This window comes from Urocampus carinirostris, chromosome 3, assembly GCF_059441175.1.
Source record: "Urocampus carinirostris isolate Australia breed hairy pipefish chromosome 3, RoL_Ucar_1.0, whole genome shotgun sequence".
Classification (NCBI taxonomy): Eukaryota; Metazoa; Chordata; class Actinopteri; order Syngnathiformes; family Syngnathidae; genus Urocampus; species Urocampus carinirostris.
In genome coordinates this window covers 31,675,337-31,696,786 of record NC_142351.1, presented here as the reverse complement: position 1 = coordinate 31,696,786, position 21,450 = coordinate 31,675,337, and the positions used below count along the sequence as shown (strand labels likewise).

General features: G+C 40.5%; 1 protein-coding gene across 1 annotated transcript in view; it reads left to right on the top strand.

Annotated features, from left to right (window-relative positions):
* Positions 1 to 21,450, top strand: part of dmd (dystrophin) — a 244,093-nt gene that overhangs the window by 192,170 nt on the left and 30,473 nt on the right. Inside the window, exons 68-69 of the mRNA XM_088329820.1 lie at positions 45 to 105; positions 1,435 to 1,495. Of these exons, the coding sequence (XP_088185946.1) occupies positions 45 to 105; positions 1,435 to 1,495 (122 nt within the window). The remainder of the gene's footprint in view (positions 1 to 44; positions 106 to 1,434; positions 1,496 to 21,450) is intronic.

Here is a 21,450-nt window from a genome sequence, read left to right as displayed (position 1 = left end):
GTTAATACCAGTTTGTTTTCTGTTTATTTTTTGTTCCCCCTCAGATCTCAGTCGGTGACTACCTAAAGCACCTGATGGATGCACAGCAAGACTTTGGCCTTCAAGGTGAGTAAAACACTCTCTGTATGCATATATGTTTTTCCGTATGGCCTAACACTTGAATTATTTAAATTACAAGTCTTGAATTAGTGTTGTTAGGTATAATTTGAGTTATCATTGATGCTGGGGGATGTGAATATGCTCCGGGCCATCTTTCAAAGGACGTTTTTAAACCGTCTTAGTTTGGACAAACAACTGCCCACACTTTTTGTGGAAGAGGAGCTGGAGTAAATATGAGTATGAGTAGGTCAGGAGCTGCTGGCTACTGCTGTCAACTTTATAGCTTCACTGAGAAACACAAATGTAGGCTAATTATTCGACTCCGCTGGCCCAATTTCTTGGTCCAACAATTTACAATACGGACATCTTTGTGAATTGCAAAGTGGACCGTACTGAATCACAGTATTGGGTAGAAAAGTACATTGATGTTATTTTGGGGTTTGCCAGTAGCTAGGAGCTGCCTCGGAATAATTGAATAAACTAATATTTGGTAAACCACTGGCAGCATAAAATATTTTATGTGACATCGTTATCGTTTTCATACGCAACCTGACTATCATTTGCGTGTTTTTATCCATGGATGACAGAGCTGCATCTGACATAGTGAAGCTATGACCAGTATAAGTCAATTGTTTCTTGTTGTTCCTGTTGTTCATGGCTGCCATCTTGTTGAACTGTCAGTTTCCTCTGCTGAGCTATTAAACCTTGCATTATTATTCAAGGTTTCTGACTGTGAGTGAATCAGTCTTCAATGGAAACTTCTAAAAAGTTTAAATCGTTTTTTGCGGTCAAAATTATGCAAATGTATCTACTGTTTTGTAGAAAACACAGCTACTCACATCAAGCAGTTTTTCCAAAAGCCAACACCAAAAATTTAAAACTTGTTTTGTGCGTCCGCTCGTCATTGAATATCGTTTGCATAATAGTTTCTTGTAAACCAGGGTTTCTCAACTGGTGGCTCGTAATCCAATTGGGGTCACTGACCTGTTTTCAGCTGGTCATGGGCGCTTGCCTCTGAAAAAATGTTAAGAAAAAAAACGAGGTTCAGTTAGTTTGCAGTACGTCGCAAAAATGCCTTGCACATGTGAGTTGACACCCTCCATTTCATACTACCTGTTTACGGCTATGCAACCCTAAGAATGCCCAATCTTGGGAAGCTAAGGATGATCAGGCCTGGATTGTACTTGAGTGGGAGATTGCCTGGGAATACCAGCTGGTGTAAACCAGTCATTTGGCGCATGCTCTGCTGCGACAGCACTGACTAATGTCAGATCAGTTGAGAAGCACTGTATAAAACGGTTTAAAACAGCTTCACCTCACCCCTTGTCTCTGCAGGATCAGTTGACAGCCCCTTTGAACAAGGCGTCTCTCCAAACAATGTGCCCTACTACATTAAGTAAGTACATCCACTACATTTTCAAATAAAATCTCTCTAAATTGATTGAATATTTATTTGTGAAATGAAATCCGAATTTACGTGTGTATTAGCCCTGTTTACCTAACTAGCTTGTTTTTACAGTCAAGTTTAAAATGTGCATGTGTGTGTTGTGATTTTTGCCTATAACCAAATCAACATTAATGACATTTTTTTACAAGACTTTGCATGCACAATACCATTCATCTTACGTGGCAGTATTTGTAGAGCAATATTAAATAATGCCTCTGTTAAGGCATTTACAAACCGTCACAGCAGTACTGCCTCTATTGTGGCATGGCAGAAAAGATGTTTTTTCTGGTTGCATGAACATGTTTTTTTAAGTGACCCCAAAAAATTAATCGTGACTTACCATCTCTTCAGCAATTTTAGAGCTTCTGAAGTGCTCACATGACAAGGAGTCATGCCGTATCATCAATGTTTATAAATACTTGCTTATGTGGTGTTTCTGTTCACTCTGATATTGGGTTTACATGCAACCAACTGTTATTATTCAGTAAAACTGGAAATAGATAGATAGATAGATAGATAGATAGATAGATAGATAGATAGATAGATAGATAGATAGATAGATAGATAGATAGATAGATAGATAGATAGATAGATAGATAGATAGATAGATAGATAGATAGATAGATAGATAGATAGATAGATAGATAGATAGATAGATAGATAGATAGATAGATAGATAGATAGATAGATAGATAGATAGATAGATAGATAGATAGATAGATAGATAGATAGATAGATAGATAGATAGATAGATAGATAGATAGATAGATAGATAGATAGATAGATAGATAGATAGATAGATAGATAGATAGATAGATAGTCCCCCTGGCCATTAGACTGTTAAATGGTCAATCTAACATATAGTTAACTTAAATCTAAACGGCTGCTAATCTGACTTTTTGCACTACTGGCAGTTTTTTATAGCTTGCCACTCATTGCACATTGCTCTCTGCACTATGGTAATTACAGTGTTATTGTTACAGTGTTAATGTTACTGTGTACCTGACTTGTTAACCTGACTGCCCATTTTGCACATCTGGTTAGCTACTCTTCTTGCACTATCGGCACTATGGTAAAATACTATACGTAGCCAATTACAATACAACTTTATTTATATCTGTACATTCAAGGAAACTGTGGGGGTCAGATGCATCGACATTTAGTTCTGTATACACGTGTACTAGAATGACAATAAAGTAGATCTGAATCTGAATCTGAATCTGAATACATTTACAGGATTAACTCTAGAAATAATTTATTCAAACCAGTAAAAAACTGCAACTGCCTTCAGTTTTAACACGTCAAATTACTGTATTTTCTTTTGGGTTTTTCAAGACAAAATGTTCAATATTTAGGAGCTACTGTGTATTAAACGACCTACTTTTGGACAAGTCTATTTTTGTTAATGTTTTAAACAAATGTCATTATATTTCCGTGTGGGGTTTTACACAATATCAACTGTTTTAGTGGTATAATTTAGAAACTGTTAAAAAAATATTTGACACTAAATCAGAAAATATTTTTAAATATTATTTTCATTTAAAACCCTAAATGTTTTGTGTTTCCCAAGACAAAACAACCATTTTTAAAGGTATTGGTTTAAAAGTATTTAGGAAGTTGGGATTAATTAACTGAAGTCAGTCGATCCATTTGGAAAAAAAAACTAATTTAGGGAGTTGCTTGAAACAAAATGAGCCGGTTTTGTATATTTTATTCCCCCCAAAAAGCTAGGTCAAACTATACCAAGTAGTTGATCAGGCCTCCTGAATCCAAGTTGGGTTATTTTTGACCTGCCTGGTTTTAGAAGATATAAAGTTAGATTAGAAAAAGACAGTGATATCATTTGGATAACTGTAAGAAAAAAATCAAAATCATAAAACACATTTGAGTATTATCTTTAGCGGGCCACTGAAAAATGCTGTGTGGTCGCAAATCCTCCCGGTGCCGGATTTTTACCATCTCTGCTTTATAAGCAATGTACAGATATGGCCAAACCTGCTTTTAAATGCAATCAGACATAGCCAATTTAGCCTGGTGCTAACAAATCCAATTAGTGACAGTGAGTTAACAAGCTATTTAGCGCCTTTTAGATTTCAGTGATACAGGCCCTGAGTGTGAGGGAAAATATGTTGCATTCTTTTGTGCCTGGAGGTGCACCATTTTTTCACACCCGATAATGCTGCCTTGATGATCATACCTGCATGTGTGTGTGGTATTCTTCTGCGCGTGTTCTTCAATGTAAATATGCTGTGTACGGAAGCAGAGCGTACAATGGATTTAATCACAAAACGTCTCAAAGGGCTGCACAGGTCACAATTACACCATCCCCTGATCTGTAACCAACATGTGGGCAAGGACAAACTCAAAAACCTCAACATGAGAAAAATAAGAAATGTTGAGAATTGGACTCGCAAGCAGTGTTCCATCTAAGCTGCGCGCGTGAGAAGTTGCGCACTGCTTGCACATTCTCAGCGCACAAGAAAATCTAGCCAGCGCACAAAAATTAGGGATCATAATTACTAATTAAGAAGCGACTTAAGTCAAAGTTACAGTGCAAAAAGGTAAAAATACACGGGTTCCCCAGACGTTGTGTCCTGTGCAGTATTTTGAAGTCAATGTCAAATGAAGTTGAAAAGTAAAGTTAGTAGAGTTTGTCGAGAACCCGCTTCTTCGGCTCGGCTCACTAAAAGGAACCGGCTCTTTTGGGTCCTAAACGGCTCTTCAGGTTGTTTTTGCTTCTTTAATCCCAACATGACCAAATATTATGTAAAACTATGCACAAAATGACTTAAAAGAAGTGGGGAATAGAACAAAAAAGAAAAAAATACCAAATGAAAAAGTAGTGAAAAGCTGAGAAAAAAAGAAACAAAAGGAAGAGAAAAAAAGAAGGAAAAATTTAGAAAAAAGCCAGAAAAAAAGAAAAGAAAGAAACGAAGGAAAAAAAGTAAATAGAGAACAAAAAGAAAAAAGTAACAGCTAGGAAAAAATAAACACAATGAGACTTTTTTAAAAGGAATTTTAAAAAAGTGGAAAAAAAACACGGAAAAAAAGAAGAAAAAGTTCGTGTTGCATTCAAATAATTTCCAATTGTATCAAGTTAATCTTGTTGCCAACATTGTACTTCCACTACAGTACAGTTCTGTATCTTGCAACCAACTAAATAAGCCCCCAAAAATGTTAATATTATGCGACAAAATATATCAGGAAAAAAAAAGAAATGGATATCTTGTGAAAGAATTGTAAGAACAAATGACGTTTGTAGGCCGTACAACCTTTGCAATAGTACATGAGTCAATTCATTCAAAAGAGAAAAATAATTTTGCATTGCCGGAAAATCAGCAAAATGTCAAGTTTTGGACATGTTTGATAATTAATTATCTTGCCACACTTGGGATTATGGTTGCTCACTGTTGTTTCAAGCGTTGCTCACCGACTTTGTGTGAATGCTCAGACCCGTGGAAAATTAGAGGGAACATTGCTCACAAGTGGTCCCCCCCTTCCAGGATGACCAGGGTGCAATAGATTTTGCATTGGGTAACATAGACAAAACTTAGTGAACATAAATAAGTAAAACATAGCTAAGATGTAAAAAATTGTCCAGAAAGTTCATGGCAGCAACGACGCCGCAAGCCTGTAAATTTACTATGATAAGATTACTTAATTGTCAGGTTTAAAATCATATTTTGTTTTATTTGGTAACATTTCTCACACAGTATTACATAGTCCGTACTGTGGAGTAACAGACACATGTACAATCACAGGTCAATAAGCCACAATTGAGTCACCACACTTGGGAAAAATGAGCTTAACCTCCTTCTAAATACTGTAATATGTGACAAAGACAATCTCAGGGTGACAGTTGACATTCCTGTTCTGCATTTTTGGTGGTCTTAAAAGTTAGGGAAAAATGCAAAACAACAAAAAAACAAAAAAAAAACATTTGATGTTTCTATGCTTTCTGTTGTCTCCATTCTGAAAGTGACGTGCGCTGAGAATTCTGTCTGGTGAGGCACAGTCAGACTTACAAACAAATGGACCTACAGCTTAGTTGTCATTTGATTGGCAGAGCAAGAAAATAATACAAACTGCAGCATAGAATTGTCTTTCCCTTGACTTATAAATGAAGTCCATGTGCTACTCCTTATGAATAAAAGCATCAATAGATTCTCAATTATGAAAAAAAGTCTATGCAACAAGAAACAAAAAATAGTTAACTTACTGATATCTTGCTAACACTATCACTAGTAATTTTTTGGGTGGAGGTGCCCACCAAATCAGAGTCCTTGGTGTCACTATCGCCCTCTGTCATGAGGCAAGAGAATTACATGCTTCACTCTGCATCTGCAGATGCTAAGCACATTCATTTGTTACATACTAATTGTATTAATAATACTCATTACAACATGTCAAATTTAGCAATTTTGAAAAAGAAAATCCCGAAATTATGAAGTTAAATGAGAAAAAAAACTTGAAAAAAAACTGAATAGATATAACCATTTAATACAGCTTTCATTTTATATTTCCATGGCGACAGGTGAGTCACTGCCTTACCTGCCTCCCCTGACTGCATGTCACTGGAGCTAATCCCACATCAAAAATAGTCACTTATCTCTATGGCACAATTGACAGAATTGTCCAGATTTTTCACCTGGAAGGCAGTTTGCCAACACCTTGAAAATATTAGCAAATGTATTTTGGGAAAACTTGACTATTGGTCGAAGAGGAGAATTTACATTCATAGCTGTGTGATGTTTTTTTTTCAAACTAATACATTTTCTGCAGTGGTGGAATTTAAACCAGACACATGAACCTAGTTCACTTAATAGTGACCCCTTTAGACGATCACTAATATTTGAAAGTTATACCAGTGATCGAGCCCCAAATGTTTACTAGGAACATTATCTGGAATAATGCATTTTTGAATGCGCAAACATAAATGATTAAAACAGATCATGACATGTTTTTGCATGTTTCTGTCTGCGAGTGTCCTAAAGATGCTCTGCACACTTCCTTTCCAAGTGCATTTCCTGCTTCTTTTGCAAAAAAGACAAGCACCTTAATTCATGTCATCAGCTGCTTTTCATGAGTGGTTTAACTCAAAGATTGCAGTGACTAACTGGCTGGCAGAAAATCAGGCTAAGGGCGAAATGTTGCATGGAAGAGGGAAAATGAAATGACGGGGTTCTTTATTTCCAAATGCAGAGAAAAGGCTGGACCTGAGCTGATGACCAAGACCCTGTGAGTGCACACACACACATGCAGAGCGATGATTCAGTAATAAACAATATGGCTCATGCATACTATCCCATCATGGCCAGCAAAACCCTTGTATGTTCGGCAGCACTTTTCAATTAGAAACGTGTTTTCAAAATTATGTTTTTATCGATTCTAATGCAGCTGCGGGCCACGTATTTCACACCTAGGCCTTCAGTAGTCAGGGTTCTTACAGGTGCTTGAAATTCTGGAAAAATGCTTGAATTTTAATGTCGTGTTTTCAAAGTCAGGAAAATACTTAAATCATGGGTGAAGTGCTTAAAACCGCTTGATATTCCTGAAATTCTCTGCTGACAGACGAAACATTTACGAATAAAAATAATAAAGTCATAATCAGGTGCATTAGGACAGATGCATCAAAGAGTGCAAGAAAGAGATACATCTCTTAACAAAGGGAGAGGCAGCGCTTTCCAGCCATATGAGAGATAACTAACGAAGATGACTACCTTAACTATGGGGTTTTTTTCTACATGCTACATCTAAACAGGGCACTGTGAGATGTGTTTTAGTGCAAGGATTATGTATCAATTATGAACATTCGTTAAGAGCCATATGAAAAAAATCAATGAAGCATTTCCCAGTTGTAAATTGTAATGGGAAGGGCTTCGTGCAACTGAAAATGTGACCTACATACAGACGCTGCCCTGCTTACGGACGATCGTTCTTAAGTTGCATTTGTTCGTAAGTTGCTTTAGTGCTATATTTTGTATGTTTAGGGTTTATATACGTATGTTTAAGGCTTGTATAAATCCGGGTGGATGCTGTGTGACCTCTCACAGCGCCACGTGGCGGGAAGAAGCACTACCGTAACGTCCTCTACTCGGAAAAAAGTGCGCACAATACAAAATCTAACTTATAGCAATGTCCGGATATTTTTGGACATCCCCAAAAAAATGATTGTATCTACCGTTTTACGTAAGTCGAATGGTCGTAAGTAGGGGAGCGTCTGTATTACCATCATTTTTACCAAACACCTATCTGGGGAGGGATTTGTCTTAACAAGACTTACAAACGTATCGTCCAGATCTGCAAATATATTCGTAATTTACTCAAGATCTAAAAATCGGCATTTCATAGATACACGCACATGATTGAAAATTGTAAATTGCTGATATATTTGAGGATATGCCAAGTACATCATTCACGCCGGATTTCCTCTTCTGTTGGTCCTTGGAAAATTGGTCCTGAAAGTGCTTAAGGGTTCTTGAATTTGGCCATGAAAAAGGTGTACGGACCCTACCTAGTGCTATGTCTGAATCAATCCTACCCTCAGTAATTATTTTATGGCTATAAACCCTTAATTTCAGCTACTGCTGTGACGCATACCAGTATAAAAACACATCAATAACACGATAACTTCATAAAATTGCAATATTATTTAGGAATAAAGCCACATTTTACTCACCACAAGATCCATCCTCCTTTTCCACATATTAGTGGACAGGTTGTAATGTAAACATGTGTTTTTCTCAGCAATGAAAGAAAGAGGCTCCCCATAGTTTCCTTTGGTTTTGGATCCAGCACTTTTATTGTGAAATGAAAGTTACTGCCAACCCTGGTTGTGCCAGGTTTGGTGGCTTCAGGTTGTCAGATCTTTCTTTATGATGGTCAGCTTTTCTTGAAAAGCCCATCTTGAAAATGGCTTTGACAGTAAATCTGCAACCAAATTAACTTCTTCTCCTTCTTCAGTCATTGTAGGTTGTCAAATCCACTATAAAATCAACACAACACCAGTGTTCCCTCTAAGCTGCGTGTGTGCGCAATTGCGCACTGTTTGCACATTCTCAGCGCACAAAAAATCTAGCCAGCGCACAAAAATGAGGGCTCAAAATTACTAATTAAGAAGTGACTTAAGTCAAAGTTACAGTGCATGAAGGTAAAAATACACGGGTTCCCCTCACTAAAAGGAACCGGCTCGTTCGGGTCCTAAACAGCTTTTCAGGTTGTTTTTGCTTCTTTAATCCCAACATGACCAAATATTATGTAAAATTATGCACAACATGACTTAAAGGAAGGGGGGAATGGAACAAAAAAGAAAAAAAATACCAAAATGAAAAAGTAGTGAAAAGCTGAGAAAAAAAGAAACAAAATGAAGAGAAAAAAAGAAGGAAAATTTTAGAAAAAAAGCCAGAAAAAATAAAAGAAAGAAATGTAGGAAAAAAGTAAATAGAGAACCAAAAAAAAGTAACAAAAAAGTAGAAAAAAACACTAAAAAAAATGAGAAAAAGTTTGTGTTGCATTCAAATAATTTCCAATTATATCAAGTGAATCTCTCTGCCAACATTGTACTTCCACTAAAAAATGTGATTAGGTACAGTTCTGTATCTTACAACCGACGAAATAAGCCCCCAAAAATGTTAATATTATGCGACAAAATATATCAGGAAATAAAAAGAAATGTATATCTTTTGAAAGAATTGTAAGAACAAACGACGTTGTAGGCCGTACAACCTTTGCAGTAGTACACTGTGCCCCGACGGATCACCACCTTATCGTGGTGGGGCACTTTGTGCGTCTCAATGACCCCTAGAGCTATGTCGGCGGGAGTCTCGTACTCCTGGCAGGGTCACCCAAGCCGAACAGGTCGAAGGGTAGAGTCCAGACTAAGAGTGATCCCAAAAGCTGGTGGCGGCACGCTTTGAGGCGGTTTCCCACAGACCTGGATCCCGGCAGCCGCCTGCAGTTGTAGGAAGATGCCGGTCGTCTAGGGTCTCCCTTGCCACTGGAACCGTCTTCTCTACAATCAAGATAGTGGCGTTGGGGAAAGCGCACCCCTTACGCCACTTTAAAAACCATCATTGCGCAGGTATCTTCTTTTACCTGAGTCCCCGATCACAAAAGTCTGGCGGCGATGGAGTATCCAGTGACGGGAGCAGGTTTGAATGAGCTGGAAGCTCTTAGCTGGACCTCTGCACGTCAGCGGCACAGGGCAAGGGTCGTTAGCAGCTGGGATTGAGTGGCAGCTGTTTCCGGCAGACCCCTGTGCGTCTGAGCAGCACTATTTAGTGGCCGCACTGCTCACCCCAATTGGGGAAAGGCCTAGAAAAGGTGGCCTAAAGATTGCCCACTCAGCACAGTACCCGGACAGGAAACCGCGCCTGTCGGGACATTCCACTATGCGGTCGAAAAACAATAGCATTTAGAATTGCAGCATGGAACATAAGGACACTCCTGGATACCAGTCTGGACAGACCACAGCGCAGAACAGCACTCATTGCCAACGAGCTGAAGCGATATAATGTGGATGTGGCAGCGCTCAGCGAGACCAGACTCCTTGAGGAAGGCTCACTCAATGAAGAGGGGGAGGGTTATACATTCTTTTGGAAGGGATACCCTATGGGCGGACACCATCTTCACGGAGTTGGTTTTGCAATTAAGAACACCCTACTGCTGAAGCTCACAGAGTCACCAGTGGGTGTCAGTGAAAGACTAATGACTCTTCGCATCCCACTTGCAAAATGCAGACATGTCACATTAGTTAGTGCCTATGCACCAACACTGCCATCGAATGATGAAGAGAAGGATCGCTTCTACCAGGAACTCGATGACATCCTCAGTCACATCCCGAGGAATGACAAAATCATGCTGCTTGGTGATTTCAATGCAAGAGTCGGAAAGAACTTGCAAAACTGGGATGGTGTGATAGGTGCCCATGGCATTGGAAAAGTTAATTCCAATGGCATGAGACTTCTTAGTCTGTGCGCGGAACATAACCTTACCATCACAAACACCATCTTCCAACAAAAGAATAAATATAAGGCATCCTGGATGCATCCCAGGTCCAAACACTGGCATCTGATCGACTACGCGATCGTGAGGAGGGCTGACCTGAAGGACGTGCTCATTACAAGAGCTATGCGTGGGGCAGACTGTTGGACCGACCACCGCATGATTCTGACAAAGGTCAGAATGCATGTCCGGCCCCTAGCACGTCAGGGTGGTTCAAAGAGGAAGACACTCAACTGTGCCAAACTCTCCAGTAGCGACACCCTTGACAACTTCCGTTGCTCTCTAGCAGAGAGGCTGGCAAACATTGAGCAGCTGGTCATGTCAGAGGCTGGGATGGATGAGAAGTGGACCTATATATCTACCACCCTCTTTGACACTGCAGCCCAAACCGTTGGTTTTAAAACTAAAAAACACCAGGACTGGTTTGACCAGAATGCCGGAGAGATCTCAACCCTCCTGGACAGAATGCACAAGGCACACAGAGCCACCCTGAACAACCCACAATCTCAATTCCATAAAAAGCTATGGCAAGCCCTTCGTTCCGAGGCCCAGAGAACGCTCAGAAAACTGCAAAATGAGTGGTGGGTCTCAAAAGCCAATGAAATCCAGTCTCACGCTGATAGAAGCGATATGCACAGTTTCTATGATGCAGTAAAAACCATCTATGGCCCCAGACACTGCTCACTGGCACCTGTTAGATCTGCTGATGGAACATCTCTAATCAAGGATCAGGCTATGATAGTGGAGCGGTGGGCTGAGCATTTCAACACCCTGCTCAATCAGCCCACCCCAGTGGACCTAACTGTCCTTTCAGAACTCCCTGAACATCCTACATTGCCAGACCTCGACCTCCCACCAACTTTCAATGAAATCCTGCATGCAGTCAAAACCCTGAAAAACAATAAATCCCCTGGACCTGACAACATCCCAGCTGAACTTCTCAAGGTAGGAGGCTACCTCTGTACACGGACACTGTTTCAATATATTTCAGAGGTGTGGAGACGAGAGTGTGTCCCGCAACTGTGGAAAGATGCGAACATTGTGACCATCTTTAAGAATAAAGGAGATAAATCCATCTGCTCCAACAGTAGGGGTATCTCTTTGTTGGCCACTGCTGGAAAGGTCCTTGCCAAGGTCATGCTCCGCAGACTCATCTCTAAAATATCGGAACGCGTCATCCCAGAGTCACAGTGTGGTTTTCGAAAGGACAGAGGAACAGTCGACATGATCTTTGTGACCCGTCAGCTCCAAGAGAAATGCCGGGAGCAGCACAAGGACTTGTTCATCGCCTTTGTCGATCTTTCAAAGGCATTTGACACTGTGAACAGGGACCTACTGTGGCAAGTCCTGAAGAGATTTGGGTGTCCACCCAAGTTTCTCACCATTCTTGCACAGTTCCATTCAGGGATGACGGCCAGAGTGGTAGTTGGAAGACACAGCTCAGAGCCCTTTGGCGTCGAAACTGGAGTGAGGCAAGGCTGTGTGCTGGCTCCAGTTCTCTTCAACATCTTCCTCGTCTGTGTTACAACACTGCTACGTAGAAGGATGGAGGAGCAGGCTGGAGTTACCATCAACTTCAGGGCTGATGGTAACCTGTTTAACATCAGGAGGCTACAGGCAACTACCAAACTGACTTCAGAGACCATCATTGAGCTACAGTATGCTGATGACTGTGCCCTGGTTGCCCATACACCGGAGGCTCTGCAAAACATTCTCTCGGCAGCTGTAACTGCATACACCAGAATGGGACTGACGATCAACACCCAGAAGACAGAGGTACTCTGTCAGTCCAGTGCTGACCTCTTACCAAACCCAATAACCCTCACAGCAGCAGGGCAACACCTGCTCATGGTGCCCACCTTTAAATATCTGGGGAGCATAGTGTCTGACACCTGCTCATTGGATGATGAGATCCAGAGCCGTCTCAAGCAAGCATCAGCATCTTTCGGTCGACTAAGGATAAGGGTCTTTCAAAACAACAACCTTAGACTCCACACCAAAATGCTGGTCTACAGAGCTGTATGCATCACGACATTACTGTATGGATGTGAGGCATGGACTATCTACAGCCGCCATCTGAAGAGCCTCGAGACCTTCCATGTAAGATGTCTTCAGAAGATCCTTGGCATCACATGGAGGGACAGAGTGCCGCACACAGAGGTGTTGGAGAGGGCAGGCAGCTGCAGCATGGAATCCATTATGGCCCAACGCCAACTTAGGTGGCTGGGGCATGTTGTTCGAATGCCCAGCCACAGACTGCCACGCCGTATCCTCTATGGTCAGTTACATCTAGGCCAACGCAGTGCTGGTGGGCAGAAGAAGCGGTTCAAAGACCAAATGAAGAACATCCTGAAGAGATGTCGGATAAACCCCTCCTCACTGGAGGAACTTGCTTCCTGCCGAGACCTCTGGCGCTCCCACTGCTCACATGGAGTGGATTACATGGAGGAACAGCGCATGCAACACCGTGCAGCAAAGCGTGCAAAGAGACATGCTCGCCAGGCCACCCCTGCTCCCCCCAGCACCCCCTTCACATGCTCTGTCTGTAACCGCATCTGTGGATCCAGGATCGGACTCTTCAAACATCAGCAGACTCACAATTAAAAGAAGATGGTCATCATCGAATCGATGGACAACCCCAAGCAAGCAGTAGTACATTAGTCAATTCATTCAAAAATGAAAAACATTTTTGCATTGCCGGAAACTCAGCAAAATGTAACTCGATGTCAAGTTTTGGACATGTTTGATAATTAATTATCTTGCCACACTTGGGATTATGGTTGCTCACTGTTGTTTCAAGCGTTGCTCACCGACCTTGTGTGAATGCTCAGACCCATGGAAAATTAGAGGGAACATTGCACAACACCATATTTTCTTGTGCTACCGATAGTTTGCTAGCTCTCGCTTGTACAATATATCACGAGACAATCATTTTTCGATGTCCTCTTTAATTTTAATGGCGGCTGGCACCATCACTTTGGTGCACCTTGGTCTCGCCAACTCAAATTTTGATTGGTAAAAGCAACCGCTTTAGCAACACTTCATTTATGCCACAGGCCATGCAAAACTCATTTTGAAAGTCTCGAAGTGCATTACTGAACCTGGCATCGGTAATGGCTGAACTGTAATTGGTTAAATGCTTAAATATAAAAGCACACATCTGGAAGCAGCGCAACCAGGGAAAAAGCAATGAAAGAAAGCTGAGGGACAATTTGCAATTATTTAAAAAGCATTCATGGATAAAATTAATTTAACATCCCATGATTCTGATATTTATTCAACTAACATAGAAGGCCAAGCAGGCCCTGACAGCCCACCACTGTTCTTTTGGGTTTTGACAGTTATAACTAGTTTTGCAGATGGCAAGGAGACAGAAACCATGTAACTTATGTCTCTTATTTCTAATATTTATTAAATATTTACTCTGGGTCTTTGTTTTGTCGTTATTATTTAAGGAATACATTTGGATATTACACGAATCAGACATCCACATTACATCACAGTCATGTCCCGAAATTAAAAGCGGCACATCTGTTGAAATAACGATTCCATGTGTGGAGTTGTAGTACCCTTTGCTTGCTAGTTTATTAGTTATATTTATTTCAGACTATTTGGCCACTCTGGTGGTGGGTAAGAGTCCTATATTGCAATCATACTAGCAAATATATTTAATGACACCTGTTATAAACAACTTTTCTACCTATAGCTGAACAAAGCATTGTGAAGTGCTTACCATAATAGTTGGGTCTGCTCAAGAAATAAGAACAACCACATGATGATGACATGTGACATGACCCAACCTATTTAATTGTCGTATGAAGTTCCAAAAACACAAAATTTAATGACATTTACTGGCAATGAAAATACCAAGATATATATACATATATAGTATGTATACTGTTGTTATATTTTTCTAGTGTTAAACTCAAGTCAAACTTCATATTATTTTAGTTTTTTGGTGAGGAATGTCTTATAGTCTGCACACATACGCACAGGTAGAAGCAAGCAGTCGCTGTGGGGAGATCAAAGTTGATGCTTAGCAAATAAATAACAGGGTGAGTCTCTCCTGGTGATTTTTACCCCCCTAAGGCATTCCATTACAAGGTGCCTCTGTATTAAAACTCAGCAATATACTTTTACAATTCCTCTTTATTTCAGTCTCCCGGGCTGCCGAATCTCTCTTTTTCCACAAGCTATTTGCTTTCTTGTCTTTCTCTTCCCGCAGAGAGCTTCTTGGGAGCACCTTTCACTAAGACTGTGATGGGGGAAGGGGGGATCCACACAGCCTAGTTAGACATTTCGCTGAAAAGAAAGCTTGACCAGAAGTGCCATACTTCTTTTCAAAATAAAAGCTCTTATTGTGCACAAAATGGGTCACTCCAATGCAAACATTGAGATACATTGCTGCAGAACTCTAGGACAATTGTTTTGTCCGCAGTGTACCCGAAGATCCACATTCACGCTGGACTGGATGATGAGGTTTTTATTACAGTTGCTGCAAATGAATGAGTCACACACAACACGTGGTTAGCTCCTCTGCTGGCTTTCAACACGTTAGCATCGCGCTGTAGACTGCCCAATACATTTTCTTTACAATTGAGATACAATACAAGTTCAGAAAATCAACCACAACAATTATTTTCACATCAATTTTAACAAGATACTTTTAACAAGAGATCGTATAGTGTTTTTTTAACGTTTACAATGAATTCAACATATTTTTCTTTAAACTGAATTTTAATTAACATCAACCTTTTTATATATATGAGAAAATAGAAATAATAACAATAACGAGTATAAAAACGGGTACAATTTACCTGCAAATGAATGAGTCACACACATCACGTGGTTAGCTCCTCTGCTGGCTTTTAATAATATAAGGGGAATTAGCATTTTAGAACAACATGCAACGTCCGGCAAAACTAACATAAATGGCGACAGGAACAAAACGAAAATAAATCCAAACAGCTTGACAACATCAATCACATTACTATGCATGTCGAGAGATTTTTCAGCTGTGGTTTTAATGTTTAAAATTAACTTTTTGCGGAGCACTAAAAGATCGTGCCTTACCGTTAGCAGCGCGCTGTAGACTGCCAACGGCATCCGCCTTCCGGTCACAAGATCAAAAGCCAAACCAAACCTTACCCCATACCAGCAGGTGGCACTGTTGGACTCATCATTGCAGGACACTTACACAAAAACTATACAACATATTTCAGCAGGAATTTCAACAAAACAAAAGTTATTATTACACCCGTTACACTTAGTATGTATTATTTGTACCGTATTTTCCGCACTATAGGGCGCACCGGGTTATAGGGCGCACCCCCAAAAAATAGTTTTTGGTCCTATATCTTTCATAGATAAGGCGCACCGGATTATAAGGCGCTACAATGGGAACGTCGACAAAACAGTCAGATGATTCAGTCAAACTGATTACCCCCTTAACATTCCCAAAGCTTGCAAAGAAGCAAATACGTGTCGTAGACACGTGCGGATGCGGTGTCCGTACGATGTCACTTAAATGCGTCATTTCAAATATCATTCGGAAGGTTGAAGTCTCGGAATTCAAGAAATGCCAAACATTTCTATGTTTCTATTTTCTTTTTCGCTCACAACTTTACTGTGCATATGACAATAAACACTTGGAATTAGTTTAATTCACTCAACTCATCACAGCAACATCAAGATTGTTCTAAAACAAGATACCGGGAAAATATAAAGCCGCATAACTCACCTAAGTTCTTACGTTCAATAATGATACGCAATCATGGTCTAAGAAGACCGTGAGTGAAGTAAATCCAGGAGAGTAGAAAATTTACAAATACAGACTAATGAAACATGTTTCTTTATGGCGTACTGTAGCAAGCTTGCTACGCCATTGCTAAACTCGGCCGATTGCAGGGTTTGTTTTAGCCATCTAGCCAATCCGAGGCTCCGAATAACTTCAGCCAATAGTGATCGATTCAAATGATTATTGACACATTGGTTAGCCAATGAAACGCCGGTATGTAAATCCCAGCATACACCGCGGACTTGCTACGCCATTGCTAAACTCGGCCGATTGCAGGGTTTGTTTTGGCCATCTAGCCAATCCGAGGCTCCGAATAACTTCAGCCAATAGTGATCGATTCAAATGATGATTGACACATTGGTTAGCCAATGTAACTCCGGTATATAAATCCCAGCATACACCGCGGACTACTCCACGTTCGGGGTAAAATCGAGTCGGCGGCTGTTGAGTAAGTTGCGAGACCTTGCGAATTTAATATTGAGCCATATATAAGGCGCACTGTGTTATAAGGCGCATGGTCAGCTTTTGAAAAAAATTGAGACTTTTAGGTGCGCCTTATAGTGCGGAAAATACGGTACTTGTATTACTCTTACTTATTTACTCAATCTAGTGTAACAAGAGTAAGTGTATCTGGATGGATGGATGTATGGATGCATGGATGGATGGATGGATGGATGGGAAGACTATGGGGCTTTTTGCTTTGTAGGGGCCTACCCTGAATGATATGAGCAAGGGTCCCCACCACTCCCTATGGTTGTGGGCTAATAATGCCTTAATTCAAGGGTGCATAAGTCAAACGGAAGGAAAGGCAAATAATGAATCAAGCTTAAACCCAACAGCCCAAATGTTTAAATGTTGACTTTTTTAAAATGACACATATAGTCTAGTTATGTCAGTAATATTTAAGTTTAAGTAGGCACAAAAGACAAATTTCCTTGATACAAAAATCACCATTACATGAAATAAAAGAGGCCAGTATTATTCAGGTTACATCAATAGCTTGTATTTACAATGAAATGATGAATCATAACGTTTCGGAAATTACAATATTCAAAAAGAGCTCATGTTATGATTAACATGCACATTTGTCAGCAAAACGAAAAAGAGGTAAAACACTGCCTTTATTATTTGCGTTTAACCCTTCAACTACTGTTGGATTTTTTTTTTTTGGGGGGGGGGGGTAATTTACAGATTTATTGATGCTTTTCTGAGAATTTGTATTCCTTAAGGGCAACGACATCTGTCCAGAACATATGTATCAAACTCATGACCTGGGGGTCAAATGTGGCACACCACATCGTTTTATGTGGCCTGTGAGAGTTTCAATGTCGGATTTTTTCAAAATCAAAGACTCAAAACACGGCTTTACCCAAAAAACTACATTTCCCACAATGCCTGTTGACTACAATACCTGCAAAATGACAGCTAAGTGCCACTAACAGGCCAGTATTCCTATAAGTATTGGGTGGAATTGAGAAATAAATGAAAACAACCTAGAAGATTTAGTTAATCTGTAAAATTTAGTTTTTAACAGATATGTGTACTGACATTTTTTTTTAATGCAGCAGTAATGTTCATGACTTGAATCAACAATTTAGGTCTATTTATAAGGAGACTTGGGAGGGTTCCTTTAAATCAGATACAGTTACTAATTACGTGTTGAAAAATGTTATCAGTAACCTAATCCGAATACCATAATATTGCAGTAATTTCACTTGATTGCTTTGAATTACTTTTGGATTACTCATAACCAAATATGCTAATGAAAGACAAAATAAACTCTCTCTCTCTCTCTCTCTCTCTCTCTCATTAGCTGCACCGCTTATCGTCAGTAGGGTCGCGGGGGTGCTGGAGCCCATCCCAGCAATCATCGGGCAGTGGGCAGGGCACACCCTGAACTGGTTGCCAGCCAATCACAACAAAATAAACTAAATATAAATATTATTACTTGAGTTTGTTTAAAATAAATGATCAATGTAACCTTGAAAAAGAAATTGAAGAAACAAAGATCACATTTTAACCACGAAGTATAGTCTACCCATCCATTTTCTGCGCCGCTTTTCCTCAGCAGGGTCGCAGGGGTTCTGGACCCCACCCCAGCCATCTCCGGGCAGTGGGCAGGGGACATCCCGAACTGGTTGCCAGACAGTCGCAGTGCACACAGAGACAGACAACTCATTTGCACATTCATGCCAAGGGACAATTTGGACCGGGCAATTAACCTGACATGCATGTGAGATGAAACAAGAGCCCCCGGAGGAAGCCCACGCAGCGACGGGGAGAACATGCAAACTCCGCATGGGGAGGCTGTGGTAGCTGCAATTGAACGCTGGACCTACGCAACGTGGGGCTGCACACTAACCACCAACCACCGTGCCGCCCCCACGTAGAATAGTGTTAAGCAAAAAATAAAGTTTCTCTTTCACATGGCAGATAACATGCTTTGTTTTAGTTCAGATGAAGAGCACAATAACCCAATATTCTTTTAAACACACAAAGTGTTCACTTTCTAAATATCCAACACTTGAACTTTTATTTTGGAAACAGCGGAGCGGAAGCAGTCTGTTTATTTTGTTGTATATTGGCGGGCTTCACTCGGAGGTATCCAGCCTGCAAAGCCAGCAGTCCTCACACGCGGATAATCACAAGCACGGGCAAGCTCCGGCAAGGTTGTCCTGGTGCCGCTTAGACCTCCTTCGAACCTTCCCTATAGTTTTTTTTTCTCAATTAAGAGCCACGTTGACGAAGACATTAGGGCCTTTGTAATCTATTGACTGAATCGCTAGCGAAAATGCGAGAGCAGCTTCGGAAGTGAGTCCCGTTGACGGTTTTTCTTAATTGAGGTGTACAAATTGTGCCGTTTAAGTGCATGTGAGTGTATGTGATCGTGTGTCTGTGTTTTTACCTTGAGAGTTTTTAGACCTGTACAGATTATTTTAGAAGCGATCGCTGATTTGTTGCGTGGGTCATCTGTGAATGAAAGAAAATTGGTATCATCATTTGAAAGGTGGGATAGAATCCATGCTTACCACCTTTTCTACATTTACTCACAGCCGAACATGACGTTACAGTGCTTTAAACTTGTAATAGGCGAACAACTTCCATAGCGATGGTTTGATTTCTCGTGTATCTGGACAGGGAACGTCCTCACTCGGCGTCTTCGTCGGCACGTTTATTGCCCATTTTCGGATTTTAAGAGGCTCTATTGTGTTTAAGCGCAAACACACTGCAACCGGATCCTGAGGTGTGGGTGTGCATTTATTTGCGCGCGCGCACGTGTATTTCGCGGAGGGGTTTGTGTTGATTCGTGCACGCGCACCGCATCGCCCTATTCTGCAGGCTGATGCCTCGGTGCTTTGCATTCCTTCACAAGCACGAATCCAAGACACCAACAAACGCAAACAGCCACGGTGACTGCCAGGACATGTCTGTGCATTGGGTCGAATTGAGAAGGTGTCACGAAACGTGCTGCGGGTATCTGTCCGAGGACAGTACGCATCATTGTGTGTGAGCGATGCTCAGCCGCAGTGTGAAGCCTCGCACACTCCCACGGATTTCAGCGTGCAAGCTCCAAAACACAAGCACACGTCTCGATTTGATAAAAATATAGGTGCTCGATGCGGGACAAATGGAGAGATGGATAAATGGGCAGAATTCAGCGCATTTGAAACACAGTTGAATGACTGGGTTCTGCTTGCCTGTGTGTGTGTAAGTGCGGTCCTTGTCGTATACGCTTGCTTTTAGGTAATATCCTTTAAACCATTTCCAAAATCGGTGCTTGATACTTAGTTGTTTATTTGTTCTTCCCTTTACTTGCAAGTCTACTGGCTATCAGTGCTGTAAAAACATCACATACACTCTGTGTGTTTGTTTTATTTATCAATAGTCAAGGCTTGTGTTAGTAATTGCATACCTGTGAACTTTTACTTTTTCCCCTTATAATATATTTTTATTATAATTCCAATTGCTTTCAATAACTAAGTAAGAAACGAAAAACTAAAAACTACAACAACTGTACGCCGTATAGTATTACAATTTATACGTGTTTTACAAAACCAGGCCATCAATAAATAATAATGTCCAGCAAATGTTATTACACCGTCCTTTCACTAGCAGCCCCTCCCCCCTTTCGGCCCAAAATTACAAAAGTCATCCCATCAAATGGTAAGTATGCTTTTGTATATGCCGTTCAAAAACTGTCGACCACCAATCAGCCCCAACTTCATGTCAAACAATTTTTGCTTAAGCTGGACAACATTATGATTTTGTGCCATCCCTGACTATCATCCTTAGCAAGTTTTTTTTAATGCATATAAGGGGCATCGATTTTGCTTCTGTTAGTGCACTGAAAACGACATCTAAGTTGCCGAAAGCTTGGCGAACGACCTTTTATTGTTTACTTGGTCTCTGAAGCCGAGCTGTGGTTGGTGTTTCCCTGAGGATGGAGCAACTGTGATATCTTTGTCACTGGGGGTAGGAATGTTTGGGTATGTCACAATTCAATTACGATTCAGGGCTATGATTACGATCAATCATCAAACGATAATATATTTTCCCCTTTCTGTCCCTCGAGATTTAAACATGTATATTTCAATAACTGTGCATTTATGACAAAGCAAAAACAAGATTAATTTTCCCTAAAGTTTACGTGGACTGCAAACTCACAAAATAGCTCACAAATACTACTTTAAGTCCAAATGACAGTATCAGCACCTGAAGCTTAAAAAGTATTTTGTTACCTTTTATTATAAGTTTTTTTATGTTGTGTTTATCATAGAATAAAGTGTGATAACATTTCTTTCAAAACCCCTGGGCATTGTTGTTTTGTTTGTTTATGTCTGGTCGCAGACCTTCATTTTTCAATTGCTTATTATACAAACCACAGTTTTATGAACAAATGATCCAGCCAGGAGAAACTTTTGTGCATCACGTGTCATAGAGCGCAATCAGAGTTGCCTCCGACACAGCAGCTATTTCTTCTAGTAAAATTTAAAGGGTATCACCTACCTCAGATCGCACACTTTCACACTAAGCCTCCAGGTTTGTGGTTGGTAAATGGAAGCTCACATGTGGTACATGCAGTCCTGCCGACCATTACTCAAAA